The sequence below is a fragment of the Pundamilia nyererei genome, unplaced genomic scaffold (genome assembly GCF_000239375.1).
Source record: "Pundamilia nyererei isolate P.nyererei 1_Seehausen unplaced genomic scaffold, PunNye1.0 scaffold00034, whole genome shotgun sequence".
Lineage (NCBI taxonomy): Eukaryota > Metazoa > Chordata > Actinopteri > Cichliformes > Cichlidae > Pundamilia > Pundamilia nyererei.
The window spans coordinates 606,540-632,335 of NW_005187435.1; the positions used below are offsets into that span (position 1 = coordinate 606,540).

Genomic DNA, 25,796 nt, shown 5'->3' on the forward strand with positions numbered 1-25,796 from the left:
AACTTGTGTTTAGTGCTAAATAGCAAAGTGCTACACATTCGTGATGTGCGGCATGATAAAAAGTTATGAATAATTAGTCCTCACCATATCTCACATACCTCATAGTACCATATTTTCTGTGCTGTCAGACTACAGGCTTTCTTCTGGTTTCTAGAGTTTATTAAAGAAGAAAGGACGCAGAACTTTCAGCTTTCACGCCCCTCGTCTGTGGAACCAGCTGTCAGGAAACAGACACCCTCTCTACTTTTAAGATCGACTCAAAGCTTTACTTTTTGATAAAGCTCATAGTTACGGATTAGGTGACCCTGAACCCATCCTTTAGTTATGTTGCTAAAGACAGTTTTTTCTTTTTGTAATAATGTTTTTTGAACACTACTTTTATTTTGCAGGATTTTAGCCAAAGGAAAATTTGAATAACAGTGTAGTATGTCTATGCTTCAGGACTTCATGTGATGCACTGATAACTTCTTTTCCCCTCTCCTCACCTCTTCTTTCTCTTGTTTTTCTTTCCCTTCACCCTCCAGCTGTTTGCTGCAGAGAACCCCCCTCCCTGAGACGGTTATAGGGACTTTTCCTGTTAATAGGGAGTTTTTCCTTCCTACTATTGCAAAGTGCTCAGTCATAGGGTCTTTACTTTATGGTATAAAACAACCAGAAGTGACAGTTGTTGTGATTTGGTGCTGTATAAATAAAACTGAATTGACTTGAACTGATTCAATGAAAATTGCCTTTGGTGTGATAAAATGACCTACTCCAGTGCCATCCTTTTATTCTGGAACACCACAAGAGTAGCTTTGCATGAGTCACAGTTAAAAAATATAACTAAAACCTTCCTTTGAATGGCCAATATTTAGAAATATGACAATGTGTAGCAACCTAATTTTTAAGTTTTATTTTTTAAGCTTAAACCTTTTAGTAAATCTTACAGTAAAACCTGATTAAAGGAGTTGAATATATGTCGCTGAGACGGTGAAGTTCAGAGGTGTCAAACATATGGCCCTGTACGATAGACTTATATCCATCCTGCATGATAATTTCATATGTCAGTTATTAATGACCTGTCGGTATCTGGGAACCGAATCTTCAGCCCTGCTTTGAATAGCAGAGATGCAGAAATGTGTGCATGTAGCACAGAGCCATGGCTCAGTGTCTGAGTGTTTAAATGAGTCTCACAGGCCTGAATGTGCGCTTGAAGCCATTTTTAATTCTTAATTTGCTTGATCTGCTACTCACCACAAACAAGCACAACATTTTGGACTTTTAACTGTATTTTCATAAGTTTTCAGCTTTTCCTACTAATAAAAAAACGTCCTAATGGTTATTCATACTATTCAAAGTAATTAAGCAATAAACAATTAACCTGTTGAACCCCAATCTCTGTACCTCTCTGAGGCGAGAGGGAGAACATCTGGTTTAACACGATATACTGCTGGATCTGTTATTTAAATATAGACATGTGTGGTATTGACAGAAATGTCAGAATATCAGCTAAAAGCTCACAAAACCATTTCAACAACCGCTGAACAGCTAAAACAGCAAACAATTAAAGTCCAAACAGATTCTACAAAAAGATGTAAACACAAAGTGCGAACCAACAGCAAAAGAAGACCACAACTACACTTCACGTTTGAAAAACATTGTAATGAATTACCTGAATTTGACCATGATAAAAAGTGCACTTCCTGCATAGCTCTGTTTGCTTTGAGACCAGTTTTCCATAAGAGATCTCTATTTCGTGCATTATTTGCTTGCTTATTACCACTCTACTGTTGTGTACAGTGATGTTGGCCACTGTTTTTTGTTTTTCCGCCTCCAAAAATGACCTCTGACAAAAGATTTTGCAATTCAATTTCAAGGAAATTTCAACTTTTACAAATTATGTCAAACCGCAAAACGCTTAGCTATGTGTATAATAAAACCTCTGTAACTTTGTGAAAAACAGAAAAATTTCTCTTGTTCACTTTTTACTGTAAAATTCATTTTTTATGAGTACAGTTAAAAAAATACGAAAAACAACAACAACAAACTGGACAGTCTGGGCAATTAGCTGCAGGAACTATTTCTGTAATTTTATTTTTTTTATTACAATGTAAGTCCAAAGAGTCAAGCTGACAGATGTTTTGATTTGTCACAGCAGGCTTTCATTTATCGTGTGGAAAAAGATGATCAAAGTGGGCTGTATGTGGCCTGTAAAGTGTAAAGTGGTTTTAGAGTTTTTCAGGCCTTTGTCTATGTGTAGTAGCTGTGCACTGTCACCAGGGGGCAGTGTCAAAAATATGTGGGACAACCGATCCCTTAAATTAGCTCCTGAAGTAAAATATTGTTTTAGTCTTTGTTGTTGCTCTCTCTCCATTACAACCTGCTTTTCAACCAGTCAATCATATATTTTTTTGGAGGCTTGCATGCAGGTACATCCGTGTTGGTTGCATATTCATAATCCTTCATGTCTGTCTTGTGCTCACAACATTCATATTTTAACAGTGGAAACTGGGAGTTGCTGTAAGTACTGTGTGTTTCCAGCAGGTAGATGTTAGGTTCAATCCCATAAAAAGTCACCATCCCAAGCACTCACCTGCTTTATGTCAACCATACAGAGATGTCAAGATGTGACTGTGTCGTCATGGCGACCTCTCAGTAAACAAACTCTTCTTCAATGGGCCACAGCTCACCAAGACAACAGTAAATATCCAGGAGGCCTGACAGTGTGTTTATGTGAAGTGAAACACAGATTTGATCCCTGGGTCTCCTGCAGAGAAAAGATTTTAACTGGAGGGAAAGAGTAAATCGGATGAGAATATTTAACTAGTATATTTCAAAATAAATGAAACTGTACACTCTGAAAACAAATATGAAACTGCGTACACTGTGTGTGTGTGTCCTTTGCTTTTTCAAATTTAACCTGTAACCCAACAAAATGTTAGTTAATGTTAGTTTATGATGCGCCAGTGCTTGGCTTACGCTAGTTAGCTGAAATTGCTAATGTTAGCAGCTTATATTAGATGAGAAAGCAGAAGAGCCAAATTCTGAACAAATTTCAGGTATTAAGAAGCAAATCTGGAGATTGGCGCTTAAAATGCCAATCATCCATCCACCATTCATGGTGGTTAGATGATTTTAAAAAAATCCTTTTCAATTTTAGGGCTTAAAGTTGAGGTGTACCAACACAGGCAATATCTGGTATCCGTTTTCACACCACAGCTCTTCTCATTCAAGTCAGTGAAATTGACTTTTTCACCATGTTTGCAGTGTTGGTGTCCTGTCGGAGGCTTTTAAATTTCCGGTAGAATTGATTGTTGTCTCATAAGACTACACCCTATTCAGTAGGGTGCTGTTGAGTTGGTGAGTGAAAACTCAAATCAGCAGGAATCTACATCTGTGCTATGATGCTACATGTCTTGTGGATCTAGCTTGTTAACTAAGCTGTCTAGCACTCCATTTTCTAACTACGGACATCACTGGTTTCAAAAACCAAGTGACAGTCTGAGTTGATGGCACAGAGGCCACATGCATCCTTTAAAAATAGACACAAAAAGCAGTTAGTAAATTCAAATAATTTTCAAAAAAGCAGTTAACTTGGAAACAAATATGGCATCATCATAAATAATAACATATCAATATCATGTTCTTTGTGAAAAATGTGATTTTGAGATTACTATTCCTTTAAGACTTAATTAAGACTTTATTCTGCACAGTGGGGAACTAAAAACAGTCAAAACCTCAGGAAAACAACACAAGCGACACAGTGGAAACTACATTACATGATCCACACACACTGAACACACTCTCACAATGAACATTGAACACTTAACTGTTTGGTATCTCAATATTTAAGTCATCTGCTGTTATAGTTCCACAAATGTTAACACCAGATGCTCAAACATGATCAACAGGATCATAGTAACTATGTTACTGTCTGATGTAGTTCACTGCTGAACTTGTCTGGCGCTGCGCGTTAGAATCACCGGAGACACTAACGTCCACATTATCACGACCAGAGAGAGCTCTAGTGAGTCAAAAAACTTGCTGGCGGACAAATTCACAGAACGGCCAAGTCGTGGCAGCTCTTGGACCGCACTTTCACTGCCATGCGCTGGTTGTTACGTGCCACCAGTCGGTCCAGGAAGCGCCGGGCCTTACAAGTGAGGCTCTCTTTCCGTTTATAAACGGAGCGCCTGCGTTGAATGGCCTCAGTGCTGTCTCGACGAAGGCGGATCTGTCGGACCACGCCCTCAAATAGCTCGGTCACGTTGTGCTGAAGCGACGCTGACGTCTCAATGAATTTGCAGTCAAACACGACTGCACATGCTCGGCCCTCTGGGGATAAATGACACAGACATATTAATATAGTAGCAGGAATTCATTATTAGTACTTTTGTAGTTTTTATGTGTTTTTATGTACGTCTTGCACTTGCACTCCACCTTCCACAGCAACTTCTCTCGATCGGACTAAGTCACTCTTGTTTCCTACGAGGATGATGGGAAGGTTTTCGGCCTGGCGGGTACGTCGGAGCGTGATGCGGAGCTCAGCAGCAGAATCAAAGCTGGAGCGGTCGGTGACCGAGTAGACGATGACGTAAGCACTCCCCACCTTCAGACAGTCATTGTGAGAGGGGCCATCCTCCCCCTCCTGACAGGAAACCTAAACACAGAGAAGGTTGAACCCAGACTTTAAATCAGATGTTATCAGCTTCTTTGTGAATACTCACATAATGAATGCCTACTTCTTAAGCTGCTTGTGCTGGACAAAGTTGTCCAACTTTTTTAGTGACTTACACTGCACACATGTCTGTAGCCCCTGCACTGGTTTAACTCATAATCCTCTACGCATAACCAGAGAGCTATGCAAATGGCCACTATAAATTATACTGCTTTGCAGCTCAAGAATCTTTTTTTAATGGTACCAAGGTAGAAAGAACTTTATTGTACAGGCTTTTTAGTACATTTTAGGGCATTTGCAACATGTTTGTTAAATTTAGTCATGAAATTTGCCCCAACAGAACACTTTGTTCTGAATTTCACATTAATGTGAAAAAAAACAAACTTACTGACACACGTATTCATATTATTTGTATTTGTGCACACCTTGAGATGTTTACTTTTTGTGGTAGTTTTTTATGAACCATATCTTATTTCTTTTGGTAAAATTCATTTTGCTGTGTCAAAGCGACAAGTTTATGTTTTAGAGATCCTAAAATAAAACCTTAATCAACATAGGAAAAGTTTGTTTTAAAAAAAAATATTATCATCTCGACACAGTTCCCTACCATTGTTATTGTTTTTTTATGTGGCTGTGAAACCCAGAGATTCAAACACTGTAAATTTCCTGTCCTGCCCTACAGCCTTACTCTGTAACACACGGACACACCGTGGTTTTGAGTTCAGTTTAGTTTCAAACTATCGCTTAGTTTCCACAATAATTTTTATTTTTTTAAATAAAGTGTAGTGTTTGTAACATAGTGTTTGTCTGTGAGATTAAACGATTTAAGGAGTTCAGAGCGATCCAAAAAACAACCAAACAATGGAAACATTTGAAACACAGTAATACTGACATCCTCATCTTAATGAACAGATTCACAGAAGCTGGTTGTGCTACCAAATCTGACCCGACTGCAACTAAACACATTTCCTATACATTGCTGGTTTAGTTTGTTTTGTAGGTACACGATGCTATTTTAGTTAGTTTTTGCTTTTTATTTAATTCAGTTTTGTTAATCTCTTAGTTTTATTTTCAGTATTATATCTCTTTTCATTGTGCAGATAACTTGCAGCTGTATTTATCTTTGAATTTTGGAAATCACTGTACCATAATAAGGCTCAATAAGGGCTTTTTGGGTATAGAAAATTGGGATGTCTCAGTTTTCTGCAGCTGAGCTAGTCCAAAACAGAGATCATATTGTTTGTCTCTCCACTTTTAACTGAGAGGTTAAAGGATAACCTGGTATCTTTGACTACCCTTTTAATGAAATAGAGGTTAAAACCAATGGAAAAATCTTTTAGAAAAATGTGAAATTCGACAAACAAATCAATGCTGTGGTTAAAAACTTTCTTTCAGCTCAGAACATCCTCCATACTAAAATTATTTTTTTAAACCACTAGATCTGCAAAGGGTTATGCATGCTTTTGTTACCTGTAGACTGGACTACTTTAATGCACTGTATACTAGAGTTAGTCAGTCACTCTTGCTGGTCTGCAATTAGTTCAAAATGCAGCAGCCAGATTAATTACTGGGACAAAAAAGAGAGATCACATTACTCCAACGTTGGCAGCCTTGCACTGGCTCACTGTGCTCTACAGAATCCAGTGTAAAGTTGCACTATTTATATTTAAAACCTTAAATGGTCACGTGCAGCCATGCTGTATGTGGTAGACATGTTACGTCCCGATCATTAAGCCTACTTCCAGATCACTGGTGCCTTTGCTGTCATTTCAAGACTCTGTAACTGTTTTTAAATATGTTTTTTTTCTCCATCTTTTAGAAACTGCTGATATCTGCAATTTTGGTTAGAGGATATGTTATTTTATGTAAACAGCATGAATGTATGTAGCATGATTTTTTTTAGGCTCCTTATTGTTTTTTATGTAAAATCATTTTATTGAAAAGCACTTTTTAATGAGTGATATAAACCAAATGTACTTTCTAGTTTTAGTTACTATATTGATATTAACACACTGTACCAGTTTGTCGTTCTCCCAGTTGTCCATGACGATGAGCGTCGTTTCCTCTCCATCTACTGTCAGTGTCCTCTCATATGTGTCTTCTGTAACATACAATAAATACAAAAAGACAGGTTTGAGAATCTGCTTTTGAGCTAAACGCTGTGATCGGCATGCTAACGCGCTCACATGTCGGTTTTTATTTTGTTTGGCATTTTAGCGTGTTTGCATGCTGACACTTGCTAATTGGCACTGAAAGTACCGAAGAGCAGCTGTGGCTAAAGGATATCAGCTCCTACAGGGCTGTGAAAAAGTATTTGCCCCTTTGTTGTTGTTGTTGTTTTGCTCATTCATTACATTTAAATGTCTCACACCATGAAACTAATTTTAATATTAGACAAAATACAGTTTTTAAAGTACAAAGCTAAACCTATCCAGCCCTGTGTGAAAGTAATTGTCCTCCTTGATAATCAGATTTATCAGTGATTACAGTCAGACCTGTTGACTCAAGAAATTGCTTAAATAAAATCTGTTTAATGAAGTAAAGTAGGCTAAAAGATCAAAACCAACATACCATGCCACCATCAAAAGAAACTCAAGAACACCTGAGAAACAAAGTCCTTCATCTGTCGGTCTAAGAAGGCGCGAAGCCATTTCTAAAGCTTTGGGACTCTATCGATCTGTGGTGAGAGCTAACATCCACAAACGGAGAAACTTCGTAGAAGTGACCGGCCTACCAAAATTACTCCAAGAGCAGATCAGCGACTTATCCAGGAGATGACAAAAGAACCCAGAACAACATCTGACAAACCGTAGGCCTCACTTGGCTCAGTTAGGGTCAGAGTTCATGATTCAAAAGTCAGAAAGAGACTAAAAGACATATATGGGAAAACCTAAGGCAAAAACTACTGCTAATCATAGAGAACACACAGGCTTGTCTCACATCTTGATGGTTCTCAAGACTTTGGGAAAACATTCTCTGGACAAAAGTTGAGCATTTTGGCATAAAAATAACAGCATTTCATAAGAACATCATACCAACAGTCAGACAAATGTGAGGGTAGTGTGGTGTTCTGGGGATGCTTTGCTTCAGGACCTGGACAACTTACCGTAATTGATGGAACCATGAATTCTGCTCTCCATCAGAAATTCCTGAATGAGAATGTTTGGCCATCAAGCTTGCGCCCTGACACTCAAGTGCAACTGAACAGGACAATGATCAAGAACACACCAGCAAGTGTGGCTTTGTCACAGTCCGGACTTTAATCAGATTGAGCTGCTCAGTCCACGCCGGAAAACCCTCTGCCCTCTTTGAAATTAATGCGCGTGAGCAGCAACACTGATCTATAAAATATAATCTATTGGTTGATATTGAATTAAAGGGCAATGCAGGGAATTGTGCATTTTCAGAAATGCAAGTATATAAGCTCTCCTCAACCTCATTTTCATTGGATGCGTGAAAAACTGAGCTGTGTGTCTAGGGTGGACAGTTGTTGCATTTTGCACGTATACAAACATACTGAAGCAGCAGTAAAGAAAGCAAAGAGGAAAAAAATGCAGGCAAAAGTTAGATGTTCAATTATTATGTGTCAAGCTATGCTCAGAAATTAGGCTGTAGGTGAACAAGCTGGAGATTCTCCTGATGGTGTATTTTTTTCTTTTTATGTTTGAAGGGGGAAATAAACTCCCTTGGCTGTTTTTCTTTTTCTTACCAGTAACAGTTAGTCTGTCCTCTTTGTCCTATTTGGAACAGAAGGCTGCAGAAGCAGTACTGCTTCTTTTTGTGTATGGGTCGCACACACTATGCAACATGAAAGGTGGATAGTGTTACCCTAACATGAGCCTGAACCTGTCCCTCGGTCTCAGTGTTGACTGGACTATAGCGAGATCACCCAAATCTAGTCCAGAGATTTTAGTTTGAACCAAAGTGGAGCACTGACAGAAGCAGCTGAACATCTCTGTTATCCCTAGAGCTATGACTAAAATAATAAACAACATGGTGGACCAAAAAGAGACAACAATAAAGTAAACCCTGACAGCACAACCCACATAAAAATGAATCAGAAAAAAGCCAAAATGTTAATGTTTCAAAATGTTCTGTATGTTTCGTTGGAATAATACTCTGTAATGTCTGTGCTATGAATTACTCAGAAAAGAAGCCTTTTTGCATTCATCTCTCTGAAAATCAAACAATTACGCACAAATTATATGGATGTTGGAGGCAAATAAAAGATCACTTTGAAAAGATAAAAAAAGGCCAATCAGTGATTAACCAACAACAAAAAACAAAAGTAACAAAACAAAACATGTAAACCCATGGATGTATGACCATTCTGAAAACAGCAGACAGACTGCGCCTCGCATCACGTCAGACTATCACCTGATCAATGCAGCTTATCAATTATGGCCTGAGGCCAGTCAACACGTGACAGATGATCAATCTCAGGCCAGCCAAGGTTGATCTCACAACAAAGTCAGAGACAAAAAGTGTGTGCTGATCCACCGTGCACTGAGTGTGAAAGATTGTGAAAGCATGGTTAAAAATTGTCTGTGGTTAAGGAATCCTTTTGGCTAATTTCTATTTATACAGAGTCAGTTGTCAGTTAACATATCTGTGGCTTGTGCTAAAGCTTTGCAGCCACCATGAAAAGAAACTCAAGAACAGCAGAGAAACAAAGTCCTTCATCTGTCGGTCTAGGAAGGCGTAAAGCCATTTCTAAAGCTTTGGGACTCTATCGATCTGTGGTGAGAGCTAACATCCACAAACGGAGAAACTTCCTAGGAGTGACTGGCCTAACATATCTGTGGCTTGTGCTAAAACTTTGCAGCATTTTTGATTTGACATTATGGTATTGCGCAGCAAAGGGTAACATATATCTCCATTTGTTCTTATGGGGCTGAGTTAACATCATGAAGTTAGTCTGGGATCATATGAAGACAATGAAAACAAAGAGACTGCTTGAATCCTCTGACAAGTTCTCCAAGAAGACTAGAGGAACCCTACCTGTAAAATACCCTGAATATGTGCACTGAACTGAAATAGTTAATTTTTTTTACAATATTGAACAGAAAGAACATCTTTCAAGGTGTTAAGTCCATCATTCTTCGTTTTTTTGGGCATCATTTTTCGGGAAACTTTAACCCTGTCAACTAAATTAAACAACACCTATACTACTAATAATAATTAACTATCTTAACTAACTAAAAACTATGAGTAAGTGTGACGATTTAGATGTAATGACCACCAGGCACTTAAAAAACAAGCACTCATAATGTCCCACCTCCAGGTTGTTCATCCTTGTCTGTTATCCCGGCAAAGATTCCTGCGAGGCTAGTCTTTCCGACTCCATGATCACCAAGCAACACTACTCTGTAAACACAGTCCGAATCACTCTGTGAGTCATCATCAGAGTCTGAACTCCACTGGGCACGGTAATGGAGGGACTTGTCTCCAGGGTGGTAGGACGCTGACTGTCCCAGAGGGGGGTGGTTGCGCTGGGGACGGGGCTGCTCTGGGTTGGGTTGGGTGCTGCTGGGGATCCAAGGCGGTTGCTGGTAAAGGGGATGAACTGGAGTGCTGCCTCGCCTTTGGAGGGGCTCCTTCTCTCTCTGGGTGTTGAGGGTCATGTTCCTACGGTAAAGGCATTAGGACAGGAGGGGCCTGAGGGAGGAAATAGGACCGTTAATGGTTCAGAGGAAAATCTGGTCCAAAAAGGTCCTTGCAAACTTTTTCAGAGAGGCAATTTGTTGTCTTTCCCAAATAACCACCTCTGTTTTTGCCACAGTGATGTAGAAATGCACTCTGTTTTTAGGTTTAGACCAGAGAAGGTGGAGAAACACAGCAAGACCTTCATTTGTTTGCTAAAAGCGTAGTCTATTTTTGTGGCATAATGTTAACTACTCTACACTATAAAATGCATAATAAAGCACCAGAGATTTCCTTGTTAAAAAAAAAAGGTTAAATAAATAACAGTATTTCAAAAGGAGAGCGTGACTGTGTTCTCCGGATTTCCTGCCTGGTTTTATAGACTGACCTCCACAAGCGTATCCAGAGGGATTGTGGCAGTGACAGCTGGGGAAGTTATGGTGGTCAGGATATATTATAGAGAGGAAAAAAAGTTTATTTAGTTAATCTGAATTCTCAGAGCTCAGCTGTATTATTGGATTATATGGTGACAAAACGCAGAAACAATATATACAAATTCATCTTTAACTTCATTCATCTTTAATTTCACTGATCGTAGGTTTTAGCAGTAGTGCTTCAGTCTTTAATGAAGATACTATAGACCAACGGTCCCCAACCTTTTTTGCGCCACGGACCGGTTTATGCTCGACAATATTTTCACGGACCGGCCTTTAAAGTGTCGCGGATAAATACAACAAAATAAAACTAGTACCGGTACCGAAAAAAAGAAAATGTATTCATAACACACGTGAAAAGACCAAGGAAAACAGAGTAAACGATAAAAAACGATAACAACATAACGCTGAAAACCGGTAAAAACCCTGAAAACCATACATTTCACACCTGAGCCTCAACTCTCGCGGCCCGGTACCAAACGACTCACGGACCGGTACCGGTCCAAGGCCCGGGGGTTGGGGACCGCTGCTATAGACTACACTTAGACAGTTTATTAGATACACCTAGTACCAGATTGAACTTCCATTTTTGCCTACCTAGGTAGGCTGTGCTGTTTTAACAATGCTCGGTACTAAGAGGCCTAAGTGTGCAAAGAAAAACGCCCCTTATACCATCACAACCCTACTACCACCAGCATAAACTGGTAATACAAAGCAGTATGGATGTATGGTTTTTATATTGTTTACGCCAAATTCATCCAAAAGTCGTAGCAGAAACCCTGATTCACCGGACAGGAAAATGTTATTCCAGTCTTTTACTCTACAACTTTGGTGAACGTGTGCAAATTTTAGCCTCCATTTCCTCTTCTTAGCTGACAGGTGTGGCACTTGGTGTGGTCTTGTGTTTTTACAACTCATCTGCTTCAAGATTCAACGGGATGCAAATTTGCATATCATTATAACCAGTGTTTATTTGAGTTGTTTCTCCTCTGACCTCAGACATTAACAAGGTATTTTTGTCCAGAGACCCACAGCTCACTGGATAGTTTCTGTTTTTCAGACCATTCAATCCCTGTAGATAAGTAGTCTCCAAAATACTCAACTTGCCAATCTGGCACCAACAACCATGCTGCATTAAAGGCACTTAAATGACCTTTCTTCTGATGTTGACTGCTATGTGATTGGCTGATTAGATATTTGAGTGGGTGAAAAGTTGTACCTAATACAATGGACAGTGAATGCATAGAAAGAGCCTACAGATCAGAAAGGTGATGCCAATTCATGAAAACTTCATATCTGGATTTTTTTTTAATGGCCAGCAGTCACCACTGCTTTGATTTTAAAAAATAAATCTGATTGTATGCTGTATAAAGTGCAGGAGAAAATTAGTTTGCAGCTTACAACATGTGATGATGACAATTTACTTTAAATTAGCCACTGAGCTAATTTAAAGTCTAATTTATGGCAACATAATTTTCATTCAGTAAGTTTTCAAAAGTACTTCGTTCGTTCTCAGTGACGTCCACCCCTCACCCGTGACATGTGGTTTAAAAAAAACCTATGATCATGACGGCCCAAAAGCTCACCTTGTTGCTTAAAAATAGGTGTCCACAAATTAGTGAGTGACTTTATAGTGACTATGGCCATCATTTATATACAGGCTATATGTCTGCGTGCAGGTAAATTGAAAGCTGAAAGTACAGTTGATTATTTTTAGGGATTATTAAAAGATTGCAAGGCCATAGAAGGACTCAAAATGTGATAACTTTGCTGTGGACAGATAGCTGCCGAGCTAACCTTAAATAGTGTTTGTTTTAAAGTAGGGGTTTTTTAGGTTTTTTTTTTAATAAATGCATTTTTGAAGTGGTGTCTGAGTGACCTCACTCACTGATTTATGTACAGGAGAAAGCACTTTGCTAGGGAACAACACAACAAATAACATGCCCTTGCCAATTAAGAAATTTGTGAACAATTTGTACAGTGATTGCAGTTTCAGACAAAATTTACACCTTCATTACATTTCCATGTATTCTGTGGTATCACGTATCACCATCATACACAACACTTCATGCATTTCATTCAGTCATGTCATTCTTTGTTAAAAATGAGTTAAAGAAACCCAAAACTTTGTTTAATTTGATTTCTCTGTGAAAACAAATGCATTGAGACAATTAATACTATTATAACAAACATCACAGATGGGAATCAAAATTACAAACCTAAAAACATATAAACTCAAGAAACCTTCTGGAAAATGTCAAACTTAAGTCTCAATTCCAAAATCTAGCTAGAGATCAAAGAAGGAACCAAAAGCGACTTCTCCTATGCACCAGAGAGCAGAGACACACAAAAACCCTCCTATAATGAATAATTAACACATTTAAAGGTGCCAAGTACAACAGTTAGTGGTGGTGAAGGCCGGGCAGACCAGGTGAAAGCTGTTGGTTGCAATTAAAAAGTTACAGCATCACCAGTCCCACAAAACGGATAAACTTGAAGCTAAGGATGAGCAGCAACAAATCGCTCATGTAATACATACAATATACAGACCAAATAACTGTACTTGACTAGTTAATAAGAGGTGATGAACAACATTATTTGGTTTTACTTAAAGCAAACCAAACAAACTGAAAGAATGAGAACTATTTCAAACATGATTTTAGCTCTGAAAGTGAAGTTTTTTTGAATGAAATATCTAAAACTCGTTTATTATATGACTAATAGCTAAAAACAGGACAAAACACACAGCATGTCTATAGATAGATAGATAGAGAGACTTACCATATACACTCCATGCACAGCTGCTTCCGTCCAGCTTCAGTAAACAACAGAACTGAACTGAACCCTGTCTCTCTGACTCTGTCAGTGTAACAGTACCCTGGTGCCACAGTAACCCGCCTAGAAAAAAAAAGTTCCACAACAGCGTTAAAAATTCAGCAGTGGAATCACGGTTATCTACCTCCTCCAGTGTGTGTGTATGTGTGTGTGTCTCAGAGTGACAGCAGAGGAGAAACAGATATCTGAGGAGGGAGTGTGTGTGTGTGTGTGTGTGTGTGCGTTTGAGAGAGAGAGTTTTATCAGTGTGGAGGGCAGGCGGTTTAGGAAAACATTTTGGTCACTTCCTGTTTGACCTAAAAGACACAGTCTGGAGTAACAAAACAGCTCAGTTGGAATAGTCTAGTTTACAATTGATATGACAACTTTTTTAAAAATTCTGGTTACATATAAATAAAAGATACAGACAATACTTGCTCTAATTTTCTCTCATATGTTATAATGGTGGACACTTATATTAAACATGTTTAATCCTATGATTGAAATAATAATCTAAGGATGCTAAGGAGACCAAATATCAGGCTTATTTTTACTCTGCTTAGGTTTAGATAAAACAGACTTACAAAATGCTTTGAGTGGTCAAATTGAGTAGAAAGGTGCTATGTAAGTACCAGTCCATTTACCAGTTTATTAATGGCAATTTATCAGCTCCCTAACTACTGAAGATATAATTTTACTGCCTTTCTAAGGAATGAAAACAGCTGATTTTTAGGTTAGCAGTGAAATATTTCAGCTCTGAGGCTATTTTTTTCCCAGTTAATACAGGTAAAACCACATGTTGTTGTGGCATTGTTTAGTGTTTGCGTGATAAAATGTTGATGTCACAGCTGAAGAATTTCGTCACGTGTAGTTTGAGGCAAGACAAGTTGCATGTATTGACCAAATACAGGAAGTTCATTCACAGTAGGAGCACAAACTGTTAAATATGTTTTGAGACACCACCCTGTCGACCTACTAACACTAAGTATAAGTTGTAGTTTGCTCCATTGGGGTAATTTCATAATGGAAATATCCAAATTGACATGGAGGGGACAAAAATAACACATTATTACCTACCAGTTGATGAAGTCGCCAATTTTGTATGGATTAGTAGCTAGTAGTCCTGGTGAGTTAAAATGATGAATTAAGACTTAAGGATATCTCTGCCTTTCGCAGATGACGTGGTTCTGTTGGCTTCATTGGGTAATGGCCTCCAGCTCGCACTGGAACAGTTCACAGCCGAGGTCAGAGACGTGTTCCTGCCCCAAGTGGAGGAGTTTAAGTATCTCTTATTCCCGAGTGACAGGAGAAGGGAGCAGGAGATCGAGAGACGGACTGGTGAGAAAAGTACTTAAAGACGTTCGGGTTTCTAGGACCTAATGTTAGCTGGCACGACGTTAGCTTATAATTTTATGTTGTTGTTTAGCTAGTTCTTGTTAGCTGTCTGGAGATGGGAGGGTCGCATGTCTGATCTGAAATGATAACCAGACCCAACGATATTAAGAGTAAATAAGCAAGTTCATCTAGGATTTCTCATGTTAGAACCCTTACTAGTTCAGGAAGAAGTTGAAATGGAGTAGTAGCGGAGGATGCAGATGAACAAGATCAAAAGGAAAACACTAAACACCACACTACAAAACTTCTGTACAAACAGACCAGAGGAGTCGCCCCCTGCTGGTCAGTGGGAAACGAGCAGGTTTAAGGCATTCAGTGAAGGCTTAATTCAGATCCAGAAGTTAGAGTAGGCTAATTGCAATTGTCCTGCTTTTTGCTTACATTTTATTTGAATAACCCAAAGTTCCTAGAAAAAGTTATTCATGATTTTGTTACTTCCTGTCTGGACTACTGTAATTCCCTGTGCTTTGGTATTGAACAGTCATCTTTACGCTGCTTGCAGTTGGTCCAGAATACAGGATGCCATTATACAATCTTCCATGTAGAAATGAAAGAATCATTTTAAAAATGTGAAGCTTTAATAGCATGCCAAAGTTGGGATAAATCATATTCAAATTAAGTATTCAACATGAATATTTTCATATTCATTATTCTTAACTTTTTATACCTCTGGTAGAAATGGATTCCCACAGTTTACACATGAGCTGAGATGGAAAATTCACTTCCTCTGTGTCAGTGTGAGTGTTCTGACTGAAACTCAACACATCGCAGATGTTTAGCTTTTGTCCACCCCCTCAGGTTAAGAGTTTGAATATAAAAGGAGGAGTTTCTCTGTGCATTCCCATTTGTTTGAAATGTCGTTTCCTAAACAGCACAGTCTGGCACAATTGATTCATAACTTTACCAGTCAGCTAGTTCATATCTAATGGATTTCTGATTTGAGACCAAAACAACTCTACCTTTCTACCCCCTCTTTTTGATTTTGCCATCCGCTGAGAACTGCATCTGGCTTTAATCAGGTGTAGACAGCTCATAGAAGACTCATGCCATCATTAGTTTTATGAGCTGGTTGAAAGCTTTCAGTGTTTCCACTTGTTTTAAAAACAAAAAGCCTTTAAAGGGCTTTAAAAAACAAATTTAATTTGCAGGCTTTTATCAAAATAATAGACTTGCTTTATACAGTACAACCTTTCCTTATGTTGTGGCTATTAACCTTCTCCTTTTAAAAGGAAAATTTACCAACAATCAACAAATAAACACTAAAAATCTAACGGTTCAGACTAAAAACAGCAGGATATCAATTAACCTGTTGTGCAGATTCTATGGATGTACACAACAAAGCAGAGTACCCCAATGACGAAGTGCCCCATTTTGAAGTCAATGGCCAGACTTAGTCACATCAGACCATGTACAAAATTCCAGTCCAGAGAGGTCGATTGAATCCACCACCAGTTGCCAGATTTAATTAAATCCCTCAATATTGTCATCTAAGGTGAATGTCAGTTTTTCCAGGGGAAGAATTCTCAGAATCTTGTAATACAAATCGTCCATTATGGGTACATACCGGGAGGTCCAGTATTGAATCACCAGTCTAGCTATGTAAAAAAAATTACTATAACATTAAATAAACATTATTTTTAGCCACATCGAATGACAGTATACAGTGGATGGAGGGCATGTGCAAACTGCACCATGTCAATATGTTTTTTTAAACTTTTTTTCAGAAGCTTTAGATCTTTGAACAATCCTAAAAAAAAATATGCATGTTCTAGATTTTATTACACTTCATACAGAGGGTTTGTGTGCTGAGACTGCCCCACAGCAGTGATATGCCGTGCAGTCTGGATTATTTTAAACTGGGTTTCCCAGCCATCATTACTGTTAAGCATGGTCCGGGAATTTGTTATATGGCCTGATCATCAGTCATGTGTCTCATGTCCTTCTGCCACTGATTTGTGATATGTAAATAAAAAGTTTGCATGACATAAATCTGTCTCATAGAGGCTGAGATATGATTTCCTATAAGCACAATGTTAAATGCTTTTTAAGTTTATGCTTATATTGAGATGAAACAGAATCTAGCGTCAACATCGTCACACTTGATAATGCTCATGAAAATATGGAAATAAAGACGTGGCATAAAAAAATAGGAAAATACGTGCTATTTTGTCAAAATGTTTACTTAACTAAGACACTTCTTTGTCATTTAAAACTCTGTTTCAGTTTTAGAGTTACAGAAAAATAATCCACTAAAGTTCCAAGAGTTACTGGGAACTCTTAAAGAAGAGCTACTAGCTGTAAAAGCAAATAAAGTACATCTATCACAACCTAAAAAAGAGAAAAAACAATTTAGTAGGAAATGAAGTTTATGTTAGAACAAACATACGCTTCATTTTATCACCCTGATTTTTAAGCTCTTATGAGAGCTCGGTTTGCACTCCTTTACTGAAAATCTGTAGAGGGCGACAGGCCTGCGCTGCAAGGTTGAGAGGTTTAGTGGACAGCCGATTCATATCAATTTGTCTCTTTTATTTGCAGAATGTGAAAAAAACCAAACATTTACCGTAAGTGGTAACATACATTAAGGACATTATCATACCTGTATTATACAACTCACTCTATTACACACAGTTTTTTTATGGCATTTTCTTGTCTTAAGTTTCTTATTTTACTTTGTGTATTTTGGTTTTTGTATTTTTTATTTCTATGTTTCTACAATTTTCTTCATATTGGAGCTGACAATAAAGCTAACTTTAATTTCTTTCCTTTTATAAAAATCTAATCCAAATGTCAAATAACAGTTACTGCCCAGTGATCCTAACCTTATACTTTGAAATCATCCTATGTGAGACATTTTGTAAACCATAAAGTAATCATCAAACATTTCTGGGAGACAAAATGAAACATGTTGAATGTTTTTCTGCTTTCATTTGTAAGTTTAAAGCTGCGTTTTGTTTATCATATTGAATTGTTTGGCTAAATTCCTTTCCTTTGGTTAACGAAAATTCCAGATAGAGTCTGTATACATGTAGATTAGTTCCACTAAACAAGCTGTACATATGTTTCACTGACAGTAGTATGAGTATTAGTAGTAAGTCAGATATTGAGTTCTGCTGCCACCACATGGTCAGAGGAAGTCAAGCAGCGGAGAGTTTTTAAATATGTTTCTTCAGTTGCACAGTGAAAATCAAATTATAGTAAATATAGCAAAAAGAAAAACTAAAAACTGTTCTCGGCTTGTACCAGGGTGGCCAGTCTCTAGCGGGGTCGACTGCCTGTTGCTTCTAGTCCTCTGGGACTCTGAAGCTTTGTCCAAGTGTGGCCCATCTGGGGCGTCCTTGCTTCTCCTGCTAGGATGGACATGCTGTATGCTTGTTTTTTTTTCTTACAGGTGCAGCAGTTGGTGATACACTCTACATGTCTATTTGTATTTGTGCTCTGTCCATTTATTATATTTTTCCCCATTTTCTGCCCCCTTTCCTTTTTTTTACCTGCCTGTCCTGTCTCAAACATTGTCATACTATGCCACATATAATGTAATTACTGAAATAACAATTTCCAGCTGTCTTTTTGTGACCTCAAGCTGAAGCGCACTTGGGTTCTGTGAGATTATAATATTATTTTATGCCATGTTAGACCCCTAATTAAAGATTAAATTATGAAGTAGGAGGAGGCAGCATTATCCTCAAGAAGAAGAAGGTGATAACTATTACATTTGTTAAACTGTATTACATTAGACTGCTGATTTATTGTGAATGAATGATATTGTTTTATGATGCATTATACTGCTGAGTTATAAGAAATACTGTTCGCAGAAAGTCATCGCCTTATTTGTCTGATTAGAAGAGAACAGAAGATACTGGAGAGGTTTTCTGCCCCATCTCAGCAGGAGCAGATAAACAGGGAGCCAAGGTCGTAGCTTAGGCGCCGTGTGAGAGAAAGAATGTGAATGTTTAGGCTTTTATGATTAGGTGGGGGCCACTAGAGGCTATAAGAGTTTGATCAATGCTCCACCATTTTGAGATCTGAGGCTGTCCGCGTACGGTGTCCATCTCCCACGAGTGTGATCATTAAAATCATCGTTTGACTCAACCCGGCCGGACCAGTGTTGTTATTTTGGTTTTTCCTCTTGTATCCATCCCCAATATTTGAATCCGTAACAGTTCTGCAGTAGGACAATGATCCAAAACTCTCCAGCAAGTCCACCTTTGAATGGCTCAAGAAAAACAAAATGAAGACTTTGGAGTGGCCTAGTCAAAGTCCTGAAATGAATCTGCTTGAGGTGCTGTGGCATGACCTTAAAAAGTCAGTTCATGCTCAAATACTCTCCAGTGTGGCTGAATTACAACAATTCTGCAAAGATGACTGGGCCCAAAATTCCTCCACAGTGCTATAAAACACTCATTGCCAGTAATGCTTGATTGCAGCCGTTGCTGCTAAGGGTGACCCAACTTGTTATTAGGTTTAGGGGGCAATTTATATTGCCTCCCTGGAGCTTAGATTCTCTTTCTTATTTGACTTTGTTATATTTATTTGGAGCAAACAATTTAAAAATAGTCGTATTCTTCTATAAGCATCTTAAAATATGACACCTATCCTGTACTTGCTCATCTCACATCAAATTTGTACATAGACCAACTTGTAAATATAAAAAACAGATTGTAAATAATCTTCCAAACCCTTAAACATCTCCGAGTCTGCAGCTGGGAGAATAAAAACTAAAACTGTCAGAAGGTGGCTATGCTGACAAACTCCTTTATTAAACTGTGGGGCAGTATTATTTAAGCTTCGATGTTTAAATGGGTCTGTCACCTTAGAAAGAAACAGTAACATAGAGAGCATAGTGGCTAATTAAGCTGAATTTAAATTGTTATCACTTTGTGTGCTAAATCACCAGATTAATGATTTTCTGCAGCATTCATCACATTGTCTGTGGAGGTTCTCAGTCATCCAGGTCAGAGTAATCTAAGGAGCTTGGAACGAAAAGCAACTGGAAGTTTCTTGAGAGGTTTCTGTGTTACACAGTTTCTGTGTAGGAGAAGTCATCTGTTCCAGAAAATGCCCCTTCTAAATGATCAGACACTGCAACACCGCCCCTTTCATGAGAATATGCAGGAAAAACCCTGGGTTGCCTTGGCAAGCTGATAATAGTTTCATGTGACTGCTTATAGCGATTGCCAGTTTCATGACAGTGGACACAGATAATGGAAATATACCCTTGGTATGTTGAACTTGCTTTGTAGTTCAGGGCCCAGAGTTACAAAATCCATAAACTGAAATGGCAAAAAAAATCCAGATAATTCCATGTCAGCAAACACAAAACGATGATAACAGATAATTAAAAACACAAGACGACTGACTAATAAAGTAAAACAGGAAGTAAGCAACGAAAACTAAGCAGAGAATCACAGATGTAAAAGTAAACTTAACATGGGGAAGAGACAGAACAAGAAACCCCAGTGTGTCCGAAACCCAGGACAACATTTCCATGCTGCGTTCATGCTTCAGATACATTCACACACATTGATTTACAAGTGATAATGATCTCATCATTATTGTATTTAAAATGCATTAATGTATTTTAGTCACACTTTAGTTTTTATTGTATTCTTTTTAGATTATGATTTAGTGTGCTAGGTTACGCTTAACGTTTTGGCTGCTGTAACACAGAAATTTACCAACTTTATCCCAAAAATTGGTATCATATTTGACCATATTTTATGTATAACTGTATACCATGCTCACTTTTCTGTACTCGGCACCTTTAATACTGCTGTACATTATTCCAAATTAGTTTTCTAAACAACTGATATTTATAAATTTTGGTGTAACTCCTTTAACTTCAGTAAAGAACAAGAATTTTTCCTCTAATGCTGCGTGTTAGTGAGGTCGCCAACATGAGTGTTATATGCTCTGCTGTTTTATTTGACAGATTCTTTCAGAATCTGATCAGTGTTTGTGTTTCTGATCTTCTGTCCCATCGTGCTACTTGTCTTCCTCTGAGGATGCAGTGGATGAAGGACCCTTAGATGAGGAAGAGCCATGCTGGGATTCATGGGACTGCTGCGAGTACGTGTTGTTGGTTTGATCCACAGAAGATGTTTGATGGGATGCAGCTGGAGTGAAGGATATTAAAGCAAAAATAAGCATATGAATAAATGACACTTAATATGTGGAAATATAATAACAGCTGAGTTTTTGATTTATGTAATTTGGATTTCATACAAACTTTTGAAATGTCTTTTTTTCTCATGTTGACCAGGAGCAGTCACCTGGAACCACTGCTGCAGTCTGTTATGAAGAGGATTCACAGCTGCACGAGAGAACAATCTGGATCAGTCTTCAGTCAAAATTCATTTCTTATCTGAAGCATTTCAGTATGTATTTCCAGATTAGTCAAAACTGTAAAATCTGCAGTTCCCTTTAGTTACAGGAGGTGGCGATGCTTCCACACTGTCAATAAGGAACAACTAAAACTCTGGAAGAAATGAATCAGTATTTGTACTACACCAAATCACAGATTTGATTCAGTCTGACTTAATTCACTGCATGCCAGTTCAAATGCCTATTTCAGGACTATTGAAGCTATTTTGGGGTTTCAGCTCGACTTTGAGACACATTTTAGTTTGTGTTATTCAGATGACTAAACATATATTCCTGACTTTTTAAACTTAATTATCATTTTTTAAAACGTATTTATATTTCTGGACTGCATATTAACTACTTATGACAATGAAAAAGTGAAGTGAATTTGGTAACACTTACCTCTTTGAGGATGAGAAGTGGATGTTGAAGCTTCTGGGTATGATCCAGATCCTTCTCTAAGGTTCTTCTGAGGTTCTATTCCAACTTCCTTCTTGAATTCTCCTCCAGTTTGTGATTCAACGTCCGCTGGGGATTCTCCTCCAGATGCTAGTCCTGCATTCCCCTGGAGAAACACTCTGTCCAGCAGGTGGTCCAGCAGCTGGTCTGCATGGTCGGGCTTGGTTCTGACAGTCAGTTTACGACTAGGTTGTTCTGCTGAGATCTGCATCTCGGTGATGTTTCTGAGGAATCAGATCCAACTGATTATTTACACCTAATGAGATGATCAATATTTGTGGTCTCTACATCGTTGTAGCTATATTCCCTAAGGTCTGAATTAGAGAATTTGTTTCATCTTGGAAAAAGAAACACAAGAACTAGCTCTGTCCTCTGGATCCATCCAATCAGACTATACTAGTATAAAAATCCCATTGAAGAGTAATTACACCTTCATATTCTCCTTGAATCCTGCCATCCAGTAAGAGGCTATTTAACACACAGCAAGGTCAGTGGATATGGGAGAGACTAATCACTGCTCAAAGTTACTTTTTGGGTCCTTTTTTTTCCACTGAACACACAGCCAGACCTTTATGGCCCCTTGAGTCGGTTCCATGTTGGTATCTGTAATGTAACAGATTTTTGTAATTTGGACTATATTATCCAGTAATACCAACAGTAAGATACTATAAAAAAGGTTATAAAACATTCACTGTAAAGGGAAAATCATTTTGAGAAAACATGGGCTCACTAACTTCACTACTTTCATTCATTTTTACGCTAGTAAACCAGCCTGGGAAAAACTGACCAACAGCAGAGGAGATTTCCTTTAAAAGTCATAATTTTAACCTAAGATATCATTTAACCAAATACTTAAATCTATTTAATATCCATCCATTCGATATACTGGCATTATCCTGCAGAGGGCTGCTGTAAGCTGGAGCCTACCCCATCTGATGAAAGGTTTGCCTGAGACTTGAGCAGATCACCAGTTAGGCTAACACATAGAACGAGACAGTCTCAGTTTAGATTCCTCAACTGTGGGAGGAAACCACTGCACCACCTCAACAAGTCTTGAAGTGTCTACACATCTCCAGTATGCAAGCCAAAGACTGACGTCACCAGACTGGTCATGCTTGGGTCAACCATTACATCTGCTGAATTAATGTCAGGCTGCCCTACTTACCAGGGCTATTCATTTTCTGACTAAGGCTCGGCCTCAGTGTGAGCGCTGAAGGGATAAATGCTGCCTGCAATGTCACATGTTATTGAATTTAAGGCAGACACACAGATCCAAACAAATCCTCACCAGGTGTGCAATCCAGTTTCAATACAAAGATCTGGGTATTCTTAGAAATAACAAGTGATCATAATCAAAGCTGAAATTATAATTTGGTCTAAGTAACAGCATTTTCATACAACAGCTCTTGTGTTGGAACTGCAGTAGCTGGGACATAGGCTCAACTGTGACACACGAATCATGTCGATAGCCATATGTACTACAATGGGATGTCTTTGTGTGCCATGTCAAGTTTAAAGTCAAAGTGTCGCAACAATGGCTGTTTTTATCCTTTTACCTGGCTAAATATCCATGATAAATTATGCTGAACATATAACTTGGTTGGGAGCAGGTAGCCATAGTAGCCACATCTCTCTGTTATGTGTCCTTTAAAGACCATGGGTTAAATTTCCTGTTTGCCACCTCAGTTATAAGCAGTCACATACTTTGGGTCTAACAGAGATGTATGAATCTTATTTACACTGTAATACTCCTATGACTCCTGTTTAGAGCTAGCGGCACCATTGTAAGAAATGCACTAACTGGGAATTAAGTCAGCCAGTGTTGTGGTTTTAATGCTTAGCATGGTAGTTGTAATATTACATACAAAGGCTCTAGTGTCTTATGTATCTATTATTGTAGGATCTACTGTACAACATAAAGCGCCTTGAGGCGACTGTTGTTGTGATTTGGTGCTATATAAATAAAATTGAATTGAATTGAATTGTGCCTTTGTCAAAAGTAGGAGAGCGAGTTTGGCTAATCTGAAATGTTAAAATCAATGCCAAAGTTGTATCAAAGCAGTTTATACAAACATATGTTCTTGCAAAAAGAACCACGCTAAAAACACCAGAGATTATTGATAATTGAAGGTTTAAAGTGACCTCTAAAATAAACATAGAAGAATAGTAGTTCAGTGTAAATCTAAATAACTCTGAATTGCAGAATTGAGCGGCTGATTTGTATGAGGCAGCTGCTTTTACCTGTTTCTGATTTGTTTGAGGACGCAACAGAGCAGCAGGAGCTCAATCACAGCCAGCACTAGAGCTGCCAGGGATAAACAGAAGACTTCGTAGGTCACCTGCTCAGGCACTGTCATGGCGATATTTGGAAAGCAGGCAGCAGCAATGTGATGCAGATCTCCACACTAAACAACAGTTTGAGAGGTAGAAAAGGTAGAATAACACTGAACGTGAACATTTTTTTAGATCTTTAATTCTTAGGACTAAATGTAAAAAGCCCTCAAATCAGAAAGCTCTACAATTTTTCGTGACATGTGACGACACTTTATCTGGTGATGAAGATCATCTGATTCACCTGAAGGCCTTATGTTAGGGTGTTTTGGTTAAAGATTTATTCTGTTTAAGGAATCTATGCCCCAAATTACTTTTTTATGGGAAAAAAGTAATTTTTTCCCTTTCCTCTTTTAAAGCTATCAATTTCATCCTCATGAGAAAATGTATAAAATTTTAATGGTGACAAAAGCATCAATGTGACTGAAAAGAAAGCAAAGACACGATGAAAAACATACAAAGATGCTTCAGTCACAGGCAGCAGTAAGAGGGGAGACACACTTTACAGTCTTAGTTCACTAGCCACTAATAGCCTGTAGTTGTTTTGATGAACAATGCACACTTCTACACTTGTAATCTAGTTTAAAATAAATATATTATCACATGTACACATATCAGTCACTGCTGTAAAGCATTTTTTTGCTAATCTGTTTACGTACCAATGTCCGTTGTTGGTATTCTGCAACTGAAGTTTTTTCTGTTGCTTAGAAATGAAACTGTGCCATTCTTAGAAAGTTGAAAGTAAACATTCCCAGGCCAGGACTCTTCTGATAGTCATGGTTAGTGACAATGATAATCTGCACATGGCTAATGTGAAAACATGAAAAAAAAAACATGACTCCGAGGCATACTGCAGTCTCCACGTGTTACTGTTTGCAAATTTTTGGAGCACTTGTTGTAGTTTTTGGCTTTTGTTTTTATTGCAATAAAAGAAGCTGTGATTTGGCTGAATTACACACACGGGTGTAGTTTATTAGTGCAGGTGTGAACATACAAATACCAAAACATCAGAAATGAGAAACAGCTTTCCTTTATCCCAGTTTCATGAAAAGATTCACTAAATGAAAACTAAAACCAACTGACTCATAGCAGAGAATTGCTTGATGGCGAACTTGCATTCAAAATCTGTTAACTTCTTTTATAAAGTATTCATAATCATAAAGTAACTTTTCCTTTCCTTTTTTTTTTTTTTTTTTTTACATTGGTCTGTGTACTCCCTTTGACTAGTGTTTTTCTGGTTAAAATGATTAGAGCTTAAAGGGGAATGTATCTGGAGTGGTTTGAGTCACATGTTTGGTCTGGAGTCATTGTTAAGCCATTCGAAGGAAGCAGGGCAGAAGGATTATTCAGCTGAAAACTCATGCTCCAGGCAGGGTGTTTTGATTCAGTTATAAAGCCAGGGCTGAATTGGTGTGATGTGGGCCGAGTGTTGATACCTATTTTTACCCTTATTACAAAATGCCAAATACATGTAATGCATTGGAACCTGACCTTGCGTGTTATTTTGTCATCAGTTGTTGGTGAACTAGGCTTTGTGTGTTTTACAAGTAGTTTTGCTTTTTGTGAAATTGTTTTTATCTGTTTTTGGTTCACAATAATTATGATGGCCATAAAAGGATTCTGATATCATCAACAAATAGCTGTTTATTTTCTTGATGATTTCCAGGTTTACTGCACTTTATTATGCATATATATATATA

General features: G+C 38.1%; 2 protein-coding genes across 5 annotated transcripts; both read right to left on the reverse strand.

Moving 5' to 3' along the window:
• Positions 1-3,346: 3,346 nt before the first annotated feature.
• Positions 3,347-15,203, reverse strand: rem1 (RAS (RAD and GEM)-like GTP-binding 1). 3 transcript variants are annotated; one of them, XM_005729652.1, is made up of 7 exons: positions 15,100-15,203; positions 14,626-15,020; positions 13,516-13,632; positions 9,936-10,315; positions 6,676-6,758; positions 4,420-4,639; positions 3,347-4,314 (listed from the first exon to the last, which is right to left on the reverse strand). In XM_005729652.1, the coding sequence occupies exons 4-7, from the start codon at positions 10,279-10,281 to the stop codon at positions 4,037-4,039; spliced, it is 927 nt and encodes a 308-aa protein (XP_005729709.1). In that variant the 5' UTR covers positions 10,282-10,315; positions 13,516-13,632; positions 14,626-15,020; positions 15,100-15,203; the 3' UTR covers positions 3,347-4,036. The 3 variants fall into 3 exon arrangements, with proteins under 3 accessions (XP_005729709.1, XP_005729708.1, XP_013765434.1); XM_005729651.1 differs by having other exon boundaries at positions 14,626-15,203; XM_013909980.1 differs by lacking the exons at positions 14,626-15,020; positions 15,100-15,203 and having other exon boundaries at positions 13,516-13,744.
• A 5,647-nt stretch (positions 15,204-20,850) lies between these two features.
• LOC102195473 (uncharacterized) lies at positions 20,851-24,817 on the reverse strand. 2 transcript variants are annotated; one of them, XM_013909981.1, is made up of 6 exons: positions 24,756-24,817; positions 24,007-24,170; positions 22,294-22,368; positions 21,709-21,989; positions 21,173-21,256; positions 20,851-21,059 (listed from the first exon to the last, which is right to left on the reverse strand). In XM_013909981.1, the coding sequence occupies exons 2-6, from the start codon at positions 24,120-24,122 to the stop codon at positions 20,929-20,931; spliced, it is 687 nt and encodes a 228-aa protein (XP_013765435.1). In that variant the 5' UTR covers positions 24,123-24,170; positions 24,756-24,817; the 3' UTR covers positions 20,851-20,928. The 2 variants fall into 2 exon arrangements, with proteins under 2 accessions (XP_013765435.1, XP_005729711.1); XM_005729654.2 differs by lacking the exon at positions 22,294-22,368.
• Positions 24,818-25,796: the final 979 nt, after the last annotated feature.